At 45.3% G+C, this 20,827-nt stretch overlaps 2 protein-coding genes across 7 annotated transcripts in view; one reads left to right on the top strand and one right to left on the bottom strand.

Annotated features, from left to right (window-relative positions):
• Nucleotides 1-10,990, top strand: part of UBAP1 (ubiquitin associated protein 1) — a 34,441-nt gene extending 23,451 nt beyond the window's left edge. For 2 of the 3 annotated variants that reach the window (XM_074533445.1, XM_074533446.1), the window contains exons 4-8: nucleotides 661-1,584; nucleotides 5,279-5,317; nucleotides 5,755-5,952; nucleotides 7,294-7,395; nucleotides 8,832-10,990. In XM_074533445.1, coding sequence (XP_074389546.1) covers nucleotides 661-1,584; nucleotides 5,279-5,317; nucleotides 5,755-5,952; nucleotides 7,294-7,395; nucleotides 8,832-8,972 — 1,404 coding nt within the window. In that variant the 3' untranslated portion in view covers nucleotides 8,973-10,990. The remainder of the gene's footprint in view (nucleotides 1-660; nucleotides 1,585-5,278; nucleotides 5,318-5,754; nucleotides 5,953-7,293; nucleotides 7,396-8,831) is intronic. The other variant, XM_074533447.1, reaches the window with a different exon arrangement.
• Nucleotides 10,991-11,864: 874 nt separating this feature from the next.
• Nucleotides 11,865-20,827, bottom strand: part of KIF24 (kinesin family member 24) — a 29,597-nt gene continuing 20,634 nt past the window's right edge. For 2 of the 4 annotated variants that reach the window (XM_005491745.4, XM_074533440.1), the window contains exons 12-14: nucleotides 18,273-20,453; nucleotides 17,265-17,358; nucleotides 11,865-15,078 (exon numbers count right to left, since the gene is read on the bottom strand). In XM_005491745.4, the coding sequence (XP_005491802.2) occupies nucleotides 14,938-15,078; nucleotides 17,265-17,358; nucleotides 18,273-20,453 (2,416 nt within the window). In that variant the 3' untranslated portion in view covers nucleotides 11,865-14,937. The remainder of the gene's footprint in view (nucleotides 15,079-17,264; nucleotides 17,359-18,272; nucleotides 20,454-20,827) is intronic. The other 2 variants (XM_026796262.2, XM_074533439.1) reach the window with 1 other exon arrangement.

A 20,827-nucleotide genomic window follows, 5' to 3' on the forward strand; every position in this document is an offset into this window, starting at 1 on the left:
TCACATCAGTAACTGCAGCAAAATCTGCTGCTGCCTGTATGTGTTTTCATTGGTGTAGTCACTGTATCCCCTTTGGCTGGTGAGGCACTGCACTCGAGTGGGAATGAAAATACTGCCTTAAACCAATGGGTGTAACACTCTAATATCAAGTCCATTAGGAATCTTTTAGGGGAACCTGAGTAATATTGTATTGGCCTTTGGATGCACAAATACTCTGCTGAATGACTTGTAGAACTTGTGGACTGGGGATAGTTCAGTGGTGCCAGATCACAGTGTGATTGTTCATCTAATAACTCATTAGATTTCCCCTTGCTACCTCCCTTGTCCTGGGGGAAGGTGGGAGGGCTGTGAAACTGATCTTGGCACGATGAGTAGTTCTAAAGCAAAGCTAAATGTAGGAAGGAGGCAAAATACAGTTTTCTAATCCAGGTTGCAGCCAAATTTTACTGTTAGTGGCAAAATTAAGTACTTCTGCTGTCTGCCAGCTTTGTTAATCTGCAGGCTGTTTAAAAATGTTGCTGTTCCTAGTAATTCATGTAGCTCTTATTCTCTTTTGCATTAATTTATATTGCTGTTAGAAGTAGCAGCTATGATCCTTATAACTTCTCCTTTTTATTTTTTTACTTCCCCTTCTCTCCTTTCCCCTCCATGTCCATTCAGTATGACTTCTCACTGGAAAAGAAAACAATCGAGTGGGCTGAAGACATCAAAAAAATTCAGGCTGCCCAGAGAGAAGCTGAACGCAAGGCAGAAGAAGCTCTAGCAAACTCAAAAGCAGCTCCAGAGGACAGCACCAAGATGGGGTTCTCAGAGGGACCCTGCCCTGAAGCCATGCCTCCTCCTATTAACCCCATCCTCGCTAGCCTGCAACATAATAATATTCTGACTCCTACTCCAGCCAACACCAGCTCTGTGAAGCAAAAGGTCCTCAGTCCACCTCGTCCAAAGGCAGATTTCAACCCAGCTGATTTTGAATGTGAAGAAGACCCATTTGACAAACTGGAATTAAAAACTATCGATGATAAGGAGGAATTAAAAAATATCCTTGAAATTCATGTTGGTACTACTGGGCCGATTGTTGCCCAGCTGTTAGATAATACCTTGCCTAAAGGAGGGTCTGAGTCTGTGTTGCAAGATGAGGAAGTTCTGGCATCCATAGAAAAGGCCACATTGGACTTCAAACCCGTTCACAAACCCAATGGCTTTATCACTTTACCACAGTTGGGAAAGTGTGAAAAGATGTCCTTGTCTTCCAAAGTGTCCCTTTCCCCCATCACTTCAGTGAGCAATATCAAATCCTTGTCATTCCCTAAGCTTGACTCAGATGAGGGGGATCAGAAATCATCAAAGCTCGCGAGCACTTTCCACAGCACTACCTGTCTCCGCAATGGCACTTTGCTTAGCTCTTTGCAGACCTGTGCTCAGAGCAAAGCCAGTGAACTGAATGGACACCACATGCTTGGTCTTTCCGCTCTAAATGAGGACAGTGGCAGGGAGACATTATCCTCTTCATCCAGGCTGTCTTCCCTGGCTGTTTCGACTGTTTGTACAGACGAAGAATCATCTCAAAGCACATCAACTACGGTAAGCATGGAGTGGAGTGGAGCTGGGGTGAGAGGTGGAGGTGCAGAGGCAGCTTTTGCCTCTGAATTGCCCTGTTGCGTTGGTTATAATTTCATTTGCTAGGAGTGAATTGTAGCTCCTCTTAACGTACGTGTTGAATTGATCAGTCCAACAGGTCTCTGTGGCAGTAGTTCTAAACCTGAGATTATTGCCCTGCATTTTGCCCCAAATTTGATGTTTTTAGACCAAATCCAATGATTGTTTTTTTAGCTATTCAGCTCTCCTTTGTTGTTGATAATTGCACACCTTTGACCTAAGCATATAAGGCATCTTCTGTGTACAGTCCTGCATTCTATCCTATCCAGATGAGGTGTATCAGATTCTGAAGTGCTGTTAGGGTTTGAGTCAAATCTCTTCTGGTTTTCTTCCTTGTTTGCTTATTTGCTGGAAACAATGGGAAATGCAGGCTTCTCAAGGAATAGAAGTAGTAATAGGTTAAAACACCCAGATGTGCTGCATTATTCAGGGAAGAAAAAAGTGCTTGCAGTTGACCTGCAGTGAAGTAAGCCTATTTTTTTTAGCTTCAGTTTTCTTCCTGACATCCTTTAAAAAATTAATCCTTAAGAGGAAAAAAAGATAGTGATGTGAAACCTTGTGTTTGCCCTTTCTTGTGAAGGAGGGTAGAGTCATTGTTCAGTGGAGACCAAAACCAGCTTGAAGATCATCTTGTATTTTTAATGTTACAGTTGCTCACCATACAGCTCTGAGATGCGAGATTGAGGAAATGAAGAGTCAATCTTGTTGCAAGTTCTAAAATTACTTTGAGGACAGTAACTTCACATCAGGTGTTGTTTTGTCTCTTTGTGACTAAGAACAGAGATTAGATTAAGCTTGTGGGTTTTTTTACAAAGAATCACAGATCCGGACCCCAGTACTCATGAAGCCTAGTGAAAGCTGTGTAGTCAAATCCTCTTGCTTGTTCTAAAATAATCTGGGTTTTTTCTCTGTCCAATAGAGGCAGTGTTTCAGTGATTCTGTGATTTTAGTGTCGTGCTGTAGGTTTTTGTGTGACACCGTGTGCTGTGAGACAAGTGATGCTGCTTCTCCCTTTTGTCCTCACAGCTCTTTTCGGGGTTAGATAAATGCACTCATAATTGTGAAGTACAATATTCTGGGAAATAGTGTATCTGACAGAGCAGAGCAGCTGATTGTTGATGAGTGGAACAAATTCAGTGCTGTTAATTGTGGCAGGAGCAGCAATGTGCTGAGCACCTGCTGACTGCTGGAGGTCGCAGGTGTGAGAGGGGCCTGTATGCCTCAGTTATGGAGCACATGGCATCTCTGGGGATGAAAGATCCACTCACAGCTGGGTAGATTGGCATTAAGATGCCTGAATTTACACTCAAAAAATTAAAATCTCTCTGAATTAAATTTTTTTCAAGACCAAAAGCGAATGTGTATTCTTGACAATGTTGTAAGGGAAGATGCAAAATAGGAAAAGAAAATAGACTTATTAGGACAAGTAATAAGATCAATTCATTAATTTGAAACTATTTATGCTTTGGAAGTAGCAAGAAATAAAGAAAGAACCAAGAAATAATTATGGTGGCAGAATTTAGTTCTTTGTGTTTAAGTTCCAAGACTTCAGATTATGCTTGTTTTATGTTTCCATAGTATAATTCCACTGAAAAATGATGGCTGATATGCAAGAAATTATGTAAATGCAACAAAAGAATTTAATTAAATGTAACAAAAATCCCCAGAGTATGAAAACACTAGAACAAAATCACAGTCATCTCACTGGCTGGGAGCAGAAGGCTCATATCCAAATGTATTCCATAGTGATTTTTTTTTTTCCCTCACAAGGTTAGAAATTGTAACTTTGAATTTGCAGTTACCATGGAGGTTTTTGCTTTACCACTGAATTGGATCTAGGAATCTTTGGGTGGAAATAAATCTATAGTTTTTCTGAGGCTGCATAGGTTCTGTGGTGTTCCTCTCTCCTCACTTTCACTTTTTCTTGAATCTCAGCATGTTGATTTTTGCAGCTTTAGCAGAGGTAGAAATGACTAATGCAGACAGGAGATTGAAATTAAACTCAAGTAGATTGTGTAGGAGCAGTTGGCTTTCCCAGACTGTTGAATCTCTGGTATCAGAAACAGTTTTGGTTTTCCTGGCTGCCGTGTCAATAACAAAGCATCATCCTTCCGTTGATAACCCACTGGCTGACCTCAGGGCTGTTTTCCCTATTTCAGTGCATCCTATATTCCAGTGCTTTTTGCCCTTGAAAAAGTCTCTGGAGAGAGGATGTGTCTGAAGAACACACCATGAGAATAGGTTCTTTGATACCCTAGTGCCTCAGAATGAATATGATGTCTCAGGGTTGGTTTTCTAGAAGAGAAATCCTTACCCTGAAAGATGTTTGGGAATGCAGAACAAAACCTCCTTGGTGGTGATTTGGGTCTTTGGGAATAAATAAATGGAAATTGTCAAAATTCTACTGGATCTTTTCAGAATTGGTCTTCTGCAGAGGGTTTTTTGTTGTTCAGTTTGAGTACTAAGAAGGCCTTTCTGAAGGATGTGGACAACCTTTCAAGCAATCTGTGCTGGCATAATAAGTATTAAGAAATGCTAAAAACTGCAGTTCTTGGTCCACAGTGATTTCTTGCACTCTGTTTCAACTCTGTTTAAAACGCAGGAGTTCTGAATGTATTGAACTGAAACGTGCAGCTTTGGTGGGGCCAAAGCCTGGCTTTGCACTTAACTTGGGCAAGGTTGTACAGAGTGGTGGGGTGGTTCTGCAGAAGCAGAGCAGGTGAGCAGCAGGGAACATGACCCAGCCCTGCTGGTGTGCTGGGCAGAAAACTCACATGTTCTTTGGAGCCAGTGTGGCACACAGTTCCTGTGTGGTGTGTGGACTTCTGTGCTTTGGGATTAGAAAAGAGGTGTATTTTTCTCTGACCTCTTCACATAGTCAGAAAGTCCAGAGAAAGTTTTAGGTAATGACTTCAAAATTATCACTGTTATTCAGGCAGTGCAGACTTGGTGAGGAGCTGAACTGGGGCTGTGTGAACAAGCAGCTGTTAGAGTGACAGAATAAACAGTTTTGTAATTATTGTGGGGGTACACACATCCTTCTTGGAGTATAATCCATTTGTAGAGTGCTGAGAGGAGGAATGATCAGTATGATGAGAGTGATTCAATAGTTGCAGGCAATGGGTAATGTCAGCATCTTGTATGTGGGAGCCTGATCAGACCCTGAAGTCTCCCATCCCGTGGTAGAATCTTCTATAAAATCTTCCTTGCCCAGCTGTGGCAAATTCTGCTGACCTGAACGAGACAAGGCATCATAACCATCTTCCTAGAGGCTTTATTTCTGAGGTAGAAATCCTTTATTTACAGCTTCTACAGAATGCATTCAGATCTTTTATTTTAACCAGAGATTCTAGTGACAACAGACGACTGAACAAGCAGATAGATTTGGGTTCCTTAGACCTGTTATTGTCAGTCTCTGAGGGAAGAGACTTTGACATTATCTGGTATGAAGAAATCCAAAATAGTGTATAAGACTGTTATTAGTCTTTTTTTGAAGTGCCTGATAACATTTATGGGCCAACGGATGTGATTGAACACATTTTAATGCCAGAAAGTACAGATGGGACCAAATGGGACCAGTACATGATGTTTATACTTGTTTTATTTGTGTGTTGTCCAGCAGGTACACCCAGACTACCAGGAAACAGAAAACCCTATGGTAAGTTTCCAAATACACCTGTGGATCATGTTTATGGTAATCTCGGTAAGTGGTGTTCCTTTGAGTACAGAAAACCATAGGTCATGAGTAAACCTGAGGTGAAGGAAGCAATCTGTGCTTCCTTTGAGATGCAGGGTTTGGCTGTATCCCAGCCTTCACTCTTGCAGGGCTTGGGTGTTCAAAGGCTTTGGTCACACCAGTAGGAGAGGGTTCATTGTGGAGAATGTGGTTTGTTGATTGTTGCTTTGAGGGTTAAAAGAGTATGGTGGGAATCAGGCTACTTGGTTTCATCCTCACAGTGTGTAACTTCCCAAGGGCCCTCTAGAAAACCTTTTGAATTAATTACATGGGGTATCCTGATTCCAGCACTAGGCAGAAACAGGATGTGGGGATGCAGGAGATGACCATCACCTCAGCCTCTGGGTTTTCCCCCTTAGGTAACACACCAAAACTTTGCAGTGTCTAAAGTGCCCAATAGCAGCAGCTGCACAAAGTGGCCGGGCGGTCTCACGGCCGAGCTGCAGCAGAGCCTCTCCCCCAGCGAGAGGCAATGTGTGGAGACTGTGGTCAACATGGGCTACTCGCCTGAGAACGTCCTGAAAGCCATGAAGAAGAAGGGACAGAACATAGATCAGGTAAGAGCTCGTGCAGTGCAAAGAAATGCTTGATTGGATGCTGGTTCTCCTGGAAAGCTGTCTTGGGTCTGCAGAGTGGGTAGGGGAAATACTGTTACTCCAATAGGAGGTTGCAATCTAAAGCTTGTGCTCATTTCTGGTGAGAGTGCTAGAGTCAGCCACAGCTGTGGTGCTGGGTTGGAGCCATGCTGAGTTTGGGATGGGCCCTTTGCTCTATGTGAAATTGGGGGGAGAGATTCTGGGTCTCCCCAAGAGCCACAAACACATCCAAAGGAAGCTTAGCATGGCTCTGTGCTGTGTTCAGAGCCATATGACAGAAATGCAGCCAACCTCCCTTGTTCTGAGCGTGAGGGTTTACAATGTCATGCTGGCATCTCTCCTTGTGGAGAGATTGGCCCCTGCAGGCCTAAGGCAGCTCTGACAGGCTCCTGCAAGGCCCCACTGACCGACTTGTGTGCCCTGGTGCTGCTCCTTCCTGCTCGAGCGCTGCCTCCAGTGCCTGCTCAAACCAGGTCACTGGGCACAAAGCGCTGCTGGGCAAAGCGTGGCTCTTGGATCTGCTTCAAACAAACACTTCAAAGTGGGAGAGGATGGCCCAGCCTCCTGTGCTGGCCCTCAGCAGGCTGTGTGCTGCCCAGAGCATGTCCCAGGGACTCCTGCTTGTGAGACTGATCTGCTGGCTGTCTCCCTACACATGGAGAGTGGCTTAAGCTGTGCGCTGGAGTGAACTGAGCTATCAAGTGGAAAAAAAGGTCCCTTAGGAGGGCGATTTTAAATCCTGCTCTACTTGCAAGCACTGTTCTTTCGCATACCTAACATTGCCTACCTGACCCTTCCCCTTAAAGCTGATGATGGATAAGAAATTTGGCAGCAGTTTCTGTGTGCGTGAGCTGGGATTTGTAGCTCACTTGCCGATATGCTGAGCTGATCTTCAAAGGCTGACTGCTCTCAGATTGCATCAGCTCTTGTGGCTGTCTGAGAGGAAGCTAAAAGTAGACATGTCCTGGCTGCTGGACCTACAGTTTCATTTTTAAAACTTGCATAAAAAGCACAATGAAACTTCTACTTTGCCATCAGAGGGCTAAAGATATACTTCTGAGGCTGCTTTGACTAGAACTGAGGGGATGGTCAGAGAACTCAGCAGGACAGAAGGGTTGTCTGCTTTCTCTGCACAAGCACTTTTATAAGGAGTGTCTCAACTCTGCTAGGAAGGACTGTGTCTCTGTTCTTGGTGAAGTGCTGGGTAGAATTGTGCTAACCCCTCTGTGTGTACCAAGGTGACTTTCAGCTGCCTGCTGCAAGTGCCTCTCTGCAAACACAGTTTTTCTTCATTCCCCACAGGTTTTGGATTACCTGTTTGCACATGGACAGCTTTGTGAGAAGGGCTTTGATCCACTTCTTGTTGAAGCAGCTTTGGAAATGCACCAGTGTTCAGAGGAGAAGGTGAGGGTGCAATGTGTGCAGGAATAGAAAAAATGCTGTGAGAGGGAATTCCAGCAGCAATTCCTCTGGCTGGTGTAATTCTGGCTTTCATGGTAATGCTGCCTTGTTTCCAAAACTGACGGCCAAAGGACATCTTTGTGTTGATAAAGCTAAAAATGTTAAAGCTTTAGAATTTCTCTGTGCTCTTCTATTAGTCTCATTTGCATCCATTTTTATGGGGACAGGATTTTTTTAAGACCCTGCTTATGGTGGTTGTATTGTTTTGAATACCCAGAGTTATCTTGTGGGCCAGGTGCTTGGTACACATACAGTTAACTTCAGCAGCAGCAAATTGTCTTTCAAACCTTGCCAGCCTGCCCTGGCCGTGGTTTTTCTCCCTTGTGCAAGTGCATCTGCCCAGCTGCTCAGCAAATTGGGTTAGGGCTTGCTCTGGAAGAAGCTAGAAAATGGATGTGTTGGTGGGGTCTGGTTCATTGTCTGGCTGCTTTACCAGCACCAGAGGTACAGCAGGAGCAAGTAGCAAGGGCAGAGGACAGGAGCATCTTTTAAAGTCTGCCATCCTGTTGTGTGACAAGTTATTACATGAAGTCTTTAGAGGTGCAACCCAACCCCCTCAAAAATAGATACATGCCTTCCTGCCTCTTTGGATGAATGATAATCTTATAAACAGAGCAATAGCAGTGCAAGGATGGAAAGTAACTGAGTTTGAGAAACCCATTTGCTATTGGCTCCGCCCCAGAATTGGAAATTGCTAAACTCCTGATTGCCCATTTCAACCTGCTTGCTTATTTGGAATTTTTCCTTCTCATGGAATGGCTCAGATACACTGTAAATGGCAGAGGGTTCATAAAAGTGATCAGCTGACTCACTTCTTGCTGTTTTATTTTTCAAAGCTCAGGAAGAATTCAGGGTTGATGTTGGAAATATTGTATGTACACAGTGGGGTTTGTGCTAATTCCCCAAGTTTGCCCTAGATCTGAGAAGCCATTTGATAGCAAGGGCTACTGCACTGTTCCTGAAGTCCAAGTAACTTTAAAAAAAATCGGGTGCAGCAGGAGCTGCTGGATGGGGCAGCTGGGTGCCATTAATCACCATTTTTAGGATCCCATGCTGGGCTGGGTTGATAAATTAACTTCTAAGAGAGACAGAGACACACCATGGCAGACTGAGCTGTGGCGCCCTGGTTGAAGAGGGTTTTGGAAGTGAAGGATGGCAAACAGGGGACTGAAGGTCCCTGTGGGCTGCTGTGCCCAGAGCTCTGGTGGCTCTGGTGTGAGCAGGCTTTCTCCCAACAAAGCTGGAATGGGCTGTGCTTGTGGAGGAGGAGTCCACAATCATGGCATGCTCAGATGCTGAAGACAGGTCTGTGCTAAACGTCCACCAAGCACTGAGCCATCTGCTTTTGTCTTGCAAATAACAGGCTGTCTGTCTTTCAGATCACAGAACTTCTCCAATTAATGAGTCAATTTAAAGAAATGGGCTTTGAACTCAAAGACATTAAGGAGGTCTTATTATTACACAACAACGACCAACACAATGCTTTGGAAGATCTAATGGCCCGTGCAGGAGCCAGCTGAAGACACATTCCTGGATTCTTGGCGTGCAAAGGAGCAGGAGCAGCCCCGCCACCTTCACATCCAGTGTGACTTGCTCTCAGCTGAAGGAGTCCAGCTTTTTGCATACAAGGGAGAGTGTCTGAGCAAGCCTGCCTGCGTGCATCACTCCAGCATTTCTCTTTCTGCTGAGGGCCAGCTTTCATTCTTAAATTAAATTTTAAAGTGTCCTTTCCTAAGTTTCCTTTTTCCAGCTTGGCCACGGAAAGTTGAGACTGCCCAGCCTTGACTGGAATTGTACATAGGTAGAGATGGAGTGGTTCCCCCCCTCATTGTTGCACTGGAGTTGGACAGAAGAATATTAAGTTGGTTCTGAAACTAGGATGCTTTGGTTCTTTGAAGCTGCTTTCATGGTGTCTTGTCTGCTTGTACTGAATTACTTGACTGTGTCACAGTCCAGATTACCTGGTTAAATTTGACCTTTAGTGCAATGGAATTTTATTTTTTGGTTGAAAGTTAGTCTGTAACTTAGTAAAACACTGGTTCAGAAACTGTCACTATGCATAAAGAGAGAACCTTGGGTTTTTTTGTCCTCTTGGTTTTTGTTTTTTACCCATGCATCCAACACTTTTGCCAGACACGAGTGTCCAGTGCTGAGTGGTAGGTTCCCTTGAAGCAGGTAAGCTGTGAACTTGACCCAGACCTGCAACTTGTGTTGGTTCTTGAACCTGAAGGCAGAGAGCTGGGGCTCAGTATTTTAAATCCCCCAGGCTTGTAGGATATTTAAGACAATGCCCTGCTAGAAAGTCAGTTAATCTTTTTGATTTAAATAATACACAATGTGATGCAGGAGATTTCTTTCAAGCACTTTCTTTAAAACAGATATACTCACTGCATTAGTTCCATTTTTCACACTGCTATAGAATTACATAATAATATGTAGTACTACAAATCAGGTTTGGGGTTGTTTTTGGTAGTTCAAAGTATTATATTGTACATTGATCAAGTTCTAAATACATGAAATATCAGCAGTCTTGAGGAATCTCTAATTTGCTAAATATTTTGATTCTGCAGAAGAACAACTAATAAAACCCTGCAATATAACTCCCAGTGTCATGGTTCCCATCTCTCATGCTCTTTGGCTTCAGCAGACGGGGACCTTGCTGGATCCTGCCCGCCCAGGTGCTGCCATCTCCTGTGGGCATGTGTGAGCATTGTTGGGTGAACACCAGAGGTCTCTGGGCTGCAGCTGCAGTGGTAGAAGGTGCTTTGCTTCTCTGTGGCTAATTTCTGTTTTGTGGCAAAACCCCAGCCTAGGGATCCAAACTCACGTTAGAGCCTGGAACTGGAGCATTGGACTTCTGGAGGGCAAAATGTCTTAGCCCATTGCACCAGTGTAGGTTTTTCAGTAGAAGGTTTCAGCTCATCAGGACTCCAAAGGGGATGGTGTTTGTCTCCATTATGCTGTTAACTCTCTATGACCAAAACATCCAATTTGGGCCCAGTGTGCAGTCATGGAATTCTCTGTGGGGTGCCAGCTTTGTGAATTAAATGTTTACTTAAAATGATGCAAAATGGGGATCTGCTGGCAAGTATGTAGGAGCTGTGGACAGGGATGATGAGGAGGAGCAGGGCAGGTTGCCTTGCACATACCCCATAGTGTTGACCTTCACCATTTTCTAGAGGTGGAGCTGAAATAAAGATTGTCTAAGAAGGACATTGAGCAGCTGGTAGGACAGCAGCTGCTGCCTCTGTGAGTGCAGGTAGTGCCCAGCTTTTCTTCCTTCCCAGGTGAGAAATGCAACAATGAAGTGAGGAAATGGGGTTCCTGATTATTTGGAAAATGTTGAAAACAAAATTCAGACTGCTTTGCCATCACTGCTGAGAGCATTCGGTTGTGTTGCTCGTTCTGGTTTTCTCAGAATTGCTACCCCAGTGAGTCCCCATCTGGTACCAGACAGTCTGGAAGGGGCAAGAAGTCTTTGCCAGCAAAGAAACAGCTGTTTAGACCAAACCTCTGAATAAAATAATCTCTGATTGTATTAGTGTGTGGGTGTTTTTTTTTTTTTTCCACAGTTCCCCTCCAAGGCCTGGCTTTTAACCCCACAGAATAATCACTCTGCTTTTTGAGCTCTCAGGGAGGTGAAGATGGGAAGTGGCAGCTGTGAAGATGCAAGGTCTTATTTCAGAGAGCCATGACCCCCCCCAAGTCTACCCTGGTGACACCACTCTTGCTTTGGCCGTGATGTTTCTGGATTTAAATCCTTGGGTGGCTGAAGGCATGAAGGGTCCTGCTATGTTGGCCTCTCAGAGAAGAAAATACCACAGAGTGAGGGGTTAAGGGGGTGGCTTAGACAAGAGGAACTGCTGAATGAATGTGTAACAAGAGAGCCTGTGTGACCAGAGTTCAATGTTCAGGGTGCTGTACAGCACTTGTTGACCTGGTACTGTCCAGGCACAGTTCATTGGGGCAGGGGGAGGTTGTGCTGGCTGGAGCAAGGCTGGGCTCTGCCCTGCTGTTGCCTGGTGAGAAGACTGGCTGCATCCCTGGTCACACTCACGACTTTGGAGCTTTTCCTTAGGCTGTCAGGTCACACTGATTTGTGTCCCTGCTGTGCCTTTGTCAGAGGTTCTGTCTGAGGTCTGTGTGCTTGGGCGCAAGGCTGGTAAGTGTAGAGGCAGTGCCTGAACTGGTGCTTGTGCTTTCAACGAGAGCACCTTTGGGCTGCCTTCTGCTGCTTCTGGACAGCAGCAGCCTGGAGATGGCTCTGGTGCTGCAGAGCCACCCTTCACCCCATGGCAGCCGAGGGCTCCTGATCCTGCAGTCGGGCTGCCCCAGTGCCCCAGGGCTTTTCTTGCCCGGCCTTGTGGCTCCTGCTGCGGATCTGGAGCACAGAGCCCGTGTTGACAGCGTTTTGTGGCTGCTCTGCAGGCCAGGAAGGGTCAGGGCTCCTGAAACTCTCCACACCAACAAGCCCTGTGAAAATCCCCATACAGATTTCCAGCCCCACTTAATCTTTTGCAGTCAATCAAATGGACATTTTGATGATGTTTACCTAAAATAATTTTCACCAGAGTTCTGTAGCAAACTGAATTTTATTTTAAATTCCTTCAGTTATTGAAATAAAGTATCAAGCCTTTGCTAATAAGCATTAATAGTCATTGTTGCATCTGAATACAAAAGTGAATCCATTTTAGTTCTGTGTTTATTTGGTGGCGCATGGCCCAGCTCTCTAATCTCTTAGATTGCTTTTATGACACTTTACTGCATGTTCAAGTTGAAGTAAAAATCTTTTGTAGCAGTTGTCAGTGAAATATCAAACAGTAGGAAGGGGATGACACTTCTTAAAGTGTTCATTTAGCACATTTTCACACAAGAATTAAAGCAGCAACTAGGTAATAAACCTCAAAGGAGAGAGAAAAATGTTACCATTTCTGACAACAGCTGGATAGTTTCTGTTGCACATGAAGAACCCATTGTTGGTATCTTTGGGGCATGCAGCAATGTCCATGTTATTGCCAAGGATGGGCTGCTTTTCACAGCCAGGTGCTTTGTTTTATTTTGGTGAAATCTCACCTTCAGTAGAGAAAATAAAATTTGGAGAAAAGACATAATAAGATATTTAAGAGGGTATAGTCAGGTGGATTGGCTGGATAACCCATTTAAAAAAAAAAAAGATTGTATCAGACATTGGAAAATTGTGTGTGGTTGTTGTTTTGATTATTTGTTGTTTCTCAGTGTCCCTGGCTGTTCCTCGAGGGAGCAGATAGTTCCTGCTCTGGGAACTGCTGCTGGGACTCAGATCTGCCAGATTTGCTTTTTTCACAATAGATCAGATGGGATTCACAGGTGGCTCCAATCTGGCAGCTGACTGAACTCACATCTCCGCTGCTCACAGAAATTTTTGGTCACTCATCTGTCTTGTCACAACTGTGCCTGCAGATTCCAAGGTTAGGACATGGGACTGTGGGTTGTGCAAATGGTTCTTGTGTGTTGCTTAGGAATAGCCAGCTTGTGTAAGACACTCTAAATGTCAGTGAACATACTTTGCTCAGATGCTTTTTAAAAACCTGCTGGTTTTAAAAGCACTCGTTTCCCAAATGTTAGAATATATGGAGGGAAAATTTTCCTCCCTTGCACTGTTTCAGACTGGGCATCACATTTGCCTGTGACCTGTGCACACATCCTAGAGTCTGACCTTTTCTCTGGTTTCAAATAGACTTGCCAAACTCCTCAGCTGCTCCCTGACAGCAGTGTTTGCTGCATGCTTGCTGAGAACGTGCTGGGGAAACTAAGTGCCCACATCTATTTTATGCTATCAGGAGGACTACCCAGCTGCCCTGTATTCCCCTCACCTTACTCACAGGAAAGCCCTCCCTGACCCCAGGAAGTGGAGGGAATTGGTGGTTTTAAACACTTGTGGTTTTTGCGGAGTGCTGATCTCCCGCTGCTTTACAGCTCCTCTGGTGGCTGTCAGGCACCACTGCTCTGTGCCATGCAGAAATACCAAGAGTTTTGCTCCTGGGATGCCTCATCTCCCTGGGTGAGTGAGGGAGGCTTCTGACCCAGGTTCAGGTGCCTTGCTGCTGGTCCGTGACCAGGACACAGGGGCTGTTTTGAGAGCCATAACCTCAGACCCCAGAGAAACTCTGCTCTCTTCTCCACAGAGGAATCCAGTCTCAGCTGCAAGATGGAGACTAAACAGTGCTAAAAACAACAGCCAGGGCAGTGATATGGGATTTGCTTCTGTTTCCCAGGCCTATGCTGGGTGACATTCCTGGGAGTGTTTGCACCAAATATGCGCCCCAGAGTGTCAGTGTGATTACTGTCCTGCTGCTCAGCCCAACCTGGGCTCCTCAGGGAGGCTGTGCAGGCAGGCAGCAAAACCCACAGCTGGTCAGCAGTGTTCCATTCCCCTTGGCACTTCTGGCTACTGAGCAGGCTTTGAATGAGCTACCACAGGCATTACTGAGGAGACACAGAGATGGATGAATGTGCTGCGACAGCCCTAATTTTGGAGTGGGAGTGCACACACAGCAAGCATGTCTCAAGGTCACTGGTGCCTTCAAAGCAAGTGGACTGGCTTTGTGGTTCAGATGCAATGCTTGCAGCACCAGGGCTTCTGCAGGGCTCCAGCTGATGGCTCCGTAGCCCTTGACTCAAATACCAGTTTCACATGACAGTGCTGTCGGCAGTTTCTGGAAGCCCAGTGCCTCCAAGCAGACCCCGTTTTCATGTGAGAAATCTGTTCAGCTCTGTTCAGAGCAGGCACTGGATATGGTGTGCTGCCAGTACAGCTGCTGGCATTTTCCTCTGGGCAGCAGCATGAAACCCATGTGCTTATTAACGTGCCAGATGGAATCTTTGCTAGGAAGTCCCTGCTAAACCACTCCTTACCCATAACTTAAAGGCACCTCTTTCAGAAGCTCTGGAGGGTTCATCCCAAGCATTAATTCAACAATAGGTTTCCTTCTTCTGAAACTGACAGCACTTCACACCCTGCCCTGACATCCAAATACTTAAGGTCCAGACACCTTAGTGTAACAACGTCTGGCTCTTCTCTCTTTTCTGGCTTTTGTTTGCAAAGACTTTTCGGGGTAGCTTTTGAGCATTTCTGTTCTGACCTGTACCTGGCTTCAAAGTTGTTTCACTTACTTGGCATCACAGGATTGCCTTTAACATGTGAGACACTGCTATGATACATTAACACAACTTGACTGCTGCTCGGTGAGATATTTAAAGGCTGCTGAATTGTTACTGTTCAGAATGTGGCTTACTGATATTAATGAAATACAAAGCTTATGGTGCTAATTAGTCATCTCTCATTTACTCAGAATTCGCTCCACTCTTATATAAAACACACGCTAGTCACAAACATATCAAACCAAAACCTATCCCCTACCACCCACACTCTGCAGCACCAGGTGTAGCAAAGTGCTGGCTGGCGTTTCCTGAAGCTGCTCCAGTGCATGTGCAAGCAAAGAAGGTCTAAACGGATGGACGTGTTTGCAGTGATTTGTCAGTGCCAGGGGAGGCTGAACAGAGCTGAAGCTGGGCTCGCATTGTTTGGACACACTTTGACTTCAGCACCAAGATTTCATCCAGCGTGGCCATGAAATTCTGAAAATCCTGGCAAGGAAGGCACAAGGAAACAGTAAGGAACAGTATCAGTAGGTTGAAAAAAATCAGAGTATTTTTTACACTGCAGCAGAACATGAAAGTGTTCTGCAGACTAGTAGATTAAATCAGCATTTCCTTATTAAGTCACAGCCCTCACAGACAAAGGTCAGTGCCTCTAAATACCAAGGTTCACTGACTCTGGTAGTTTTATCTGTTAGTGAAATTACAGCTCATGTAGTGGCTTAAAAACAAAGCAGCTGCTGTCACTCTTCTACTCTGGTTAGATTTTCAAAGGTTTGGTACCGGGACTGGTCATTCAGTTTAACCATGTACTGAACTGTGTTTCTGACACCTCTCATGTTGGATTTATCAATTATGAAAATAAATGGTGAGTTAGGCCACTATGGATCAGACATTATAGCCCAATCTTGAGAGATGCAAGGGATTTATGTCCCATCAGGTCATGGGGCCATGGCTGCAGGTCTGCCATGAGCAATTCTAGCACTGTACCCAGCCTCAGCCCAGGGAACTCTACCTTTCATAGCCACATGGATAAAAACCAGTATGGAACTGTGATTAAAATTGGAGTTTTCATCCTTTTTTAACTAGGGCTTGTATTAGTAAGGGAGTACTTGGACGTGCTTGGCTCTCCAGCTGAGAGTAGTTTGATTATTTTGTTCGCAGGTCTGTGCCGGAGAAGCTGGGAGGTGTCAGCTTCCCCAGGGCTGGGAAATTCAGCTGCTGTGTATGAAAATCAATCATGCAAAAGCTTATTTGGCAGTACTCCAGCTCTATCTCCTGCACTGCATCTCTGTCCTGCAGGGAAATCAGGACAGCGATGAAGACTAGCCCAGCTGCTGTGGCATATTTTTCTTAAACACTTTAAATATTGCTTTGTTCAGTGTGCGTCTGATCTTGGCAGGAGTTTCTCCTGCAGACAAAGTTTCATGGCTGGAGAAGTTGAAACCATCTGCAAATGGAAGGAGAGAAGCTGATGCATGAAGCCCAAGCACATTTCATTACCCAAAGAAGGTCATGCTGTGAAATAAAACTACAGGGTATGTTATTCACGCACTGCTGGGAGGCCTGGCAAGCTTGTAAAAATTCTGCTAGCCTGAAAATAACTGCTTGCTGCAAGGGGCAAATAAATGCGGGGGGAGAGCTGGTGCCCAGTGACTAATAGACTTAAGAAGAACAATCTCAAAGATGAAAAAAAATTAGGAAGATGAAAGATAGCTTTGTTTCACTGCATTGTCTGCCACAAAACGAATACAGTTTATGTCTCCTGTGATGCTTTATGACCTGTTTGTTATCTGTAAAACAGCATATGCAGCTTGAAGTTACAGTGAATAAGCCACATGGTGGCCTCACTCCAAAGTCCCTGAGGGAAGAGTCCCCTGTACTTCGGATCTGAACTGTGACAGGAATTGAAATGGTTTGATAATGCAATGCAGCAATGGAGCTTGGCTTTACTGAGAAGCAGAGGGAACAGGGAAGGCAGAAGTTCTCACTGGAAAATGTTCATAGTCTGGGTTTTCACATAGGTGTGACAGGCATCTGTTGGGATACAGGAGAAACAAAGAACTGGGATTGCCCAGGTAGCAGTGGGAGCATGCAGGTGCCAGTTTTTAGGTCTAGGGTACACCACTGTCATCTGAGGCAAAGACAAGCCAAGAAACACTTGAGTAATCAAAGCCAAGAGTGTGTGAGGCACAAGCCACAGTGGTCAGAACACTGGAGTAAGCAAGGCCCAGGCTGTTGGCACACCTGCAGTGTGAGAGGCAAAGAGGCTTCCAGAGAGAAGAGCCAAATCCCACCAGTGTCCTGCCCTAGGGGTGGGCTCTGTTCTGTGGGGTTGGCTTCCTTGTCCCAGCCTGTAAGAACTAAAACATCACAGGGACAGATGGCCTGTCTGGTACAGTCTGCCCCTTGATGTGAGATAAGGGAAGGCTCTCTTATCAGAGACAAGGGCTTCAGGGTTGGCCCATCCATTTCCTGCTCCCCAAGGCCTGTCAGAGTGGAGAGTGGCAAACACAGCAGGCACTGAAAATGAGAGGCCTCTCCCAGGACTAAGACAGGCCTTGGAGAAGGGCTTGAACTGACAAGGAACAGCACATCACCAATTCAAGTTAATATCTCTAAGATTAATTTATGCAAGCTCAATGGCCACCAAAACCATCATTTGAAACACTTACCATTGCTGACATCTGATTTATCAAGCACTCCTCTTTGAAGCACAGGTGTGCCAGTTCATCCAGCTGCTGCTGATGAGCACGAATTAGAGCCTTTCTGATTAACAAAAAACACACACTGGTTACACAGCCTGTAGTGTAATCACTGCTTGTAATCACAGCTGGCCTAAATAAACCTTCAAAAAGAGGAAAACCCCGGGGAAAGCCATGCTGTCCTGTGTCCCTGGCTCTCAGGAAGGGCACACCAGTGCTCCATGAAGTGCACTGGACTGCACTGGTGTGGGCTTTAGGATGAGCTGGGTGACTGAGGGCTGCTCACAGAGGAGTGACCACAGCCCCACCTTAGCACAGGCAGCACACAACTGCTTTTCACTGTAGGAGAATCAAGGAGCACAACTAATTATTGTGTCTAATCAATAGGTGAAATGGTTTATGGCCATGAGTGTGTAAGTAATTCCAGTGAGAAACAGGCTGAGCAGGAAGGCAGTGCTGTGTTGATTCCTCTGAGCAAGTTCCACTGACCAACAATGTATTTTCAGTCAAGGGAATGCAGCCCAGTCCCTGGGAGCTGACACTGGCAGCTCAGAGTACTCAGAAGCTTTATATCTACATCTTCAGTGACTGTTCAGCTGCCCTAGCAGCTTTTCTTTTCATTGATGAAACAGCTATAATCTGATTCTTGATGGAAGGTTTTGATATATTTTAGGTACTTTACAGCTTATAGTAAGCCATTTAATGTAGTTTGTATTATAATATTTATTCCTCTAGCATTATCCTAGAACAATATAATAATTGGCTTCCTGTGAGATTTTAAAATATGTCTAAATAAAAGCAACAATATATTTTTAAGATAATTATTGTAAATTATGATGAATCTTATAATTATTTAATAGAACGATTAACCATTGGTTTTTTAAGTACATAGGAGTATGACATACAAAAAACCGCAAATGTATCACATGTCCAGATTTCCTAAGTTTCACTACAAACTTCATGATAAGCAAGACTTACTGTGCCTTTTCTAGGGCTTCCCTCTGCCGTTTCCCCATCTCTGATGCAGCACGTGGAGAACAGCTGCTGGACAGCTGTGAGGGGCATTTTGCATTTGCTATTGGCTTATTATCTTTGGTTGCAAATCCTGCATCTGCAGCAAAAGTCTCCTGTGTAAAAATACTCTGCTTTGACTTGTTTTTAAGCAACCCTGTCTCCTCATTGCTGAACGATGACTTGGCAGGGTCTTCAAAATGGGTGAGGTCCTCATTCCTCGCTCCTGGCTTGGGCTGCTGCAGACGGCTGCTCTCCTGAGAGGGGGTCTCTGGCCCAGGGACGGCGGATCCAGCTGGGGATCCAGCTGTGGATGTTTCTGTCGGGTCACGTTCAAGAAACAAACTGCGCCGGACCCCCTGCTTGGACAAAACTGATCGCAGGTGGCAGCAGCATGGCTTCACACGGCCGCAGGTGGGTGGGAGCTTCTTGTTCTTGGCTTGAGAGGAGCCCAGCAGGGCACAGAGCCTTTCCCCGTGGCCGGGCTGCTCTGCCAGCTCCAGCATGCTGTCGGTCATGGATCTGCTCCTGGTGCACTGCCAGCCCTCGTCCTCAAAGCTGGTCTGGGTGTCACTGTCTGGCACCTGCTTCTCGCTGTGGGGCTGCTCTTGGTTGGAAGTTGCTTTCTCTGTTTTAGTTGTGTCCTCACCATCAAGAGATGACACCCGGGGCGGGGTCATGAGCTCAGAGGTGAAGTCTGAGGAACAGCTGGAGGAAACGTAGTGGCTGACTCCATTTTTTTGAGCTTTCCAATTTACGTCTCCTCCTACAAGGGTAGCCTTTTTAGCCAGTGTGGATTCTTCCTTCTCCTCAGGCTGGAGATCAAATTCTTTGCACTCTGGAGTTCCTGATTTCAATACAGGAGATACACACGGGGTTGAAGCATCTGTTTCTGGAGTTAAGGTGGCTTCACTGGAGTAAACAAGACGTTTGTGTTTGGACTTGTTCTCTTTGTGATCAGCTAGGAAGTCCTTGCCATTTCTCCAGCTGCAAGCAGGATCTTCCTGCAGACAGTAAGGTTTTTCTGCAGTATTGCTGGGAGGGAATTCAGCTAAGTCATAGCTCCAGTCTGCTGGAGTTTTGCTGCAGCCTGCATTTTTAATGGGTTCCTCTACTGCTGAACGGCCCTCACTACAATCCCAGCTGTCATCTAATCTGTGATCTTCCGTGGGTATTGAATATTTAAAAAATAAATCCTGCCGCTTTTGGCCTTTTTGTTCCTCTTCGGTTCCTTGCTCTCTTTCATGAAGGAAAAATGAATGTTGACTGGATTTGCTGCTATTTTCTCTTTTCACACTCTTTTGACTACAGACAGGTGAGAAAGAATCTTCACTGAAATCACTGTCATCCAGATCTTCCTGCTGTATCCACTCTTTGCTCTGCCCTTCAGTTGGAGGTAGGCTCAGCTCCTGCTTCAATTGAATCTCCTCGGGCTTGTACTGCATTAAAAACCTTTCAAGGGGCTGATAGTTCAATTTTTGCTTTAGAATAGGGGGTTGCTGAAACTGCTGGTGATAAAGACGTAAATGCTCTTCCCTTTCCTTCTGATATGGAGGCAGATATGTCCACGGTTCAACAGACTGTTTAGCAAAAGCATTTCCCCATTCCTGTTCGCTTTGGAGATTGCCATCTCCAGAGGAATTATCGTCATTAGGAACAAATTGTTTCTGAAGAGGTTGCACTGTCTGAACTTTCAGGCACTGGACAGGTGTTCTGTTTTGCATATACTTGTCTTGCTGGCTACTCTCTTCTTTGGCAATGAAATCCTCCACTGAGGAACTCTTTTCAGGGAGGGGGGATAGGTAACTTTTCTTCAGGGGATGTGTTATTTCTAGGACTCCCTTAACTGGTGTGGTGTGGTGGAAGCAGGGAGTGCTGGTATCTTCTATGTAGGCATGTCCTTTGCCAGTTCCCTTGGGGGTAGAGGTGAGAGGGACACCAGGTGGCTGGAGTGTTGCAGGATATGCCTTTGGTTTTGCAGCACTTGAGGGATGCTGTAGGCCTAGCTTCACTTTCTTTGGAGAACTCTTTTCCCCAGGTGGCAGAAAGGGAGAGCCTGGGATAAGCCTTGGAGATACAGTTCCAGCTTTGCGACGCCTTTTTGTGACAGGGGCAGGGTATCTAATCCCTCTCCTCAGCTCTTTGACCCTGTAAAAAAGAGGCTGGATTTAGAAGATGTCAGGCTTTCAGATAAATAACAGCATCTTCAGAACAAACTAATGCTTTCACATACTAAGACTAAATATTGAATTCAACATCGTGGTTTGTTTTCTGTCTCTGATCTTCACAAGTATCAAAACCGTTCTGCTAAAATTCCTGGACTTGGAAAAATCTATAGGAGTCTTTTTAAGCTTTTCCTTGAGCAGTGCAAAATGGGTCAAGTGAGTGGAAATGGCCTCAGTTTCAGTGCAAGTGCATTTCCACACATCATAATGCAGCAGAACCAGCTAGTGTCCTACACAGCACAGGCTCAAAGCAGGACTTTTGAAGTTGCAGTGGGGCTTCATAGCTCAGGCGAGTCT

This window comes from Zonotrichia albicollis, chromosome Z (assembly GCF_047830755.1).
Source record: "Zonotrichia albicollis isolate bZonAlb1 chromosome Z, bZonAlb1.hap1, whole genome shotgun sequence".
Classification (NCBI taxonomy): domain Eukaryota; kingdom Metazoa; phylum Chordata; class Aves; order Passeriformes; family Passerellidae; genus Zonotrichia; species Zonotrichia albicollis.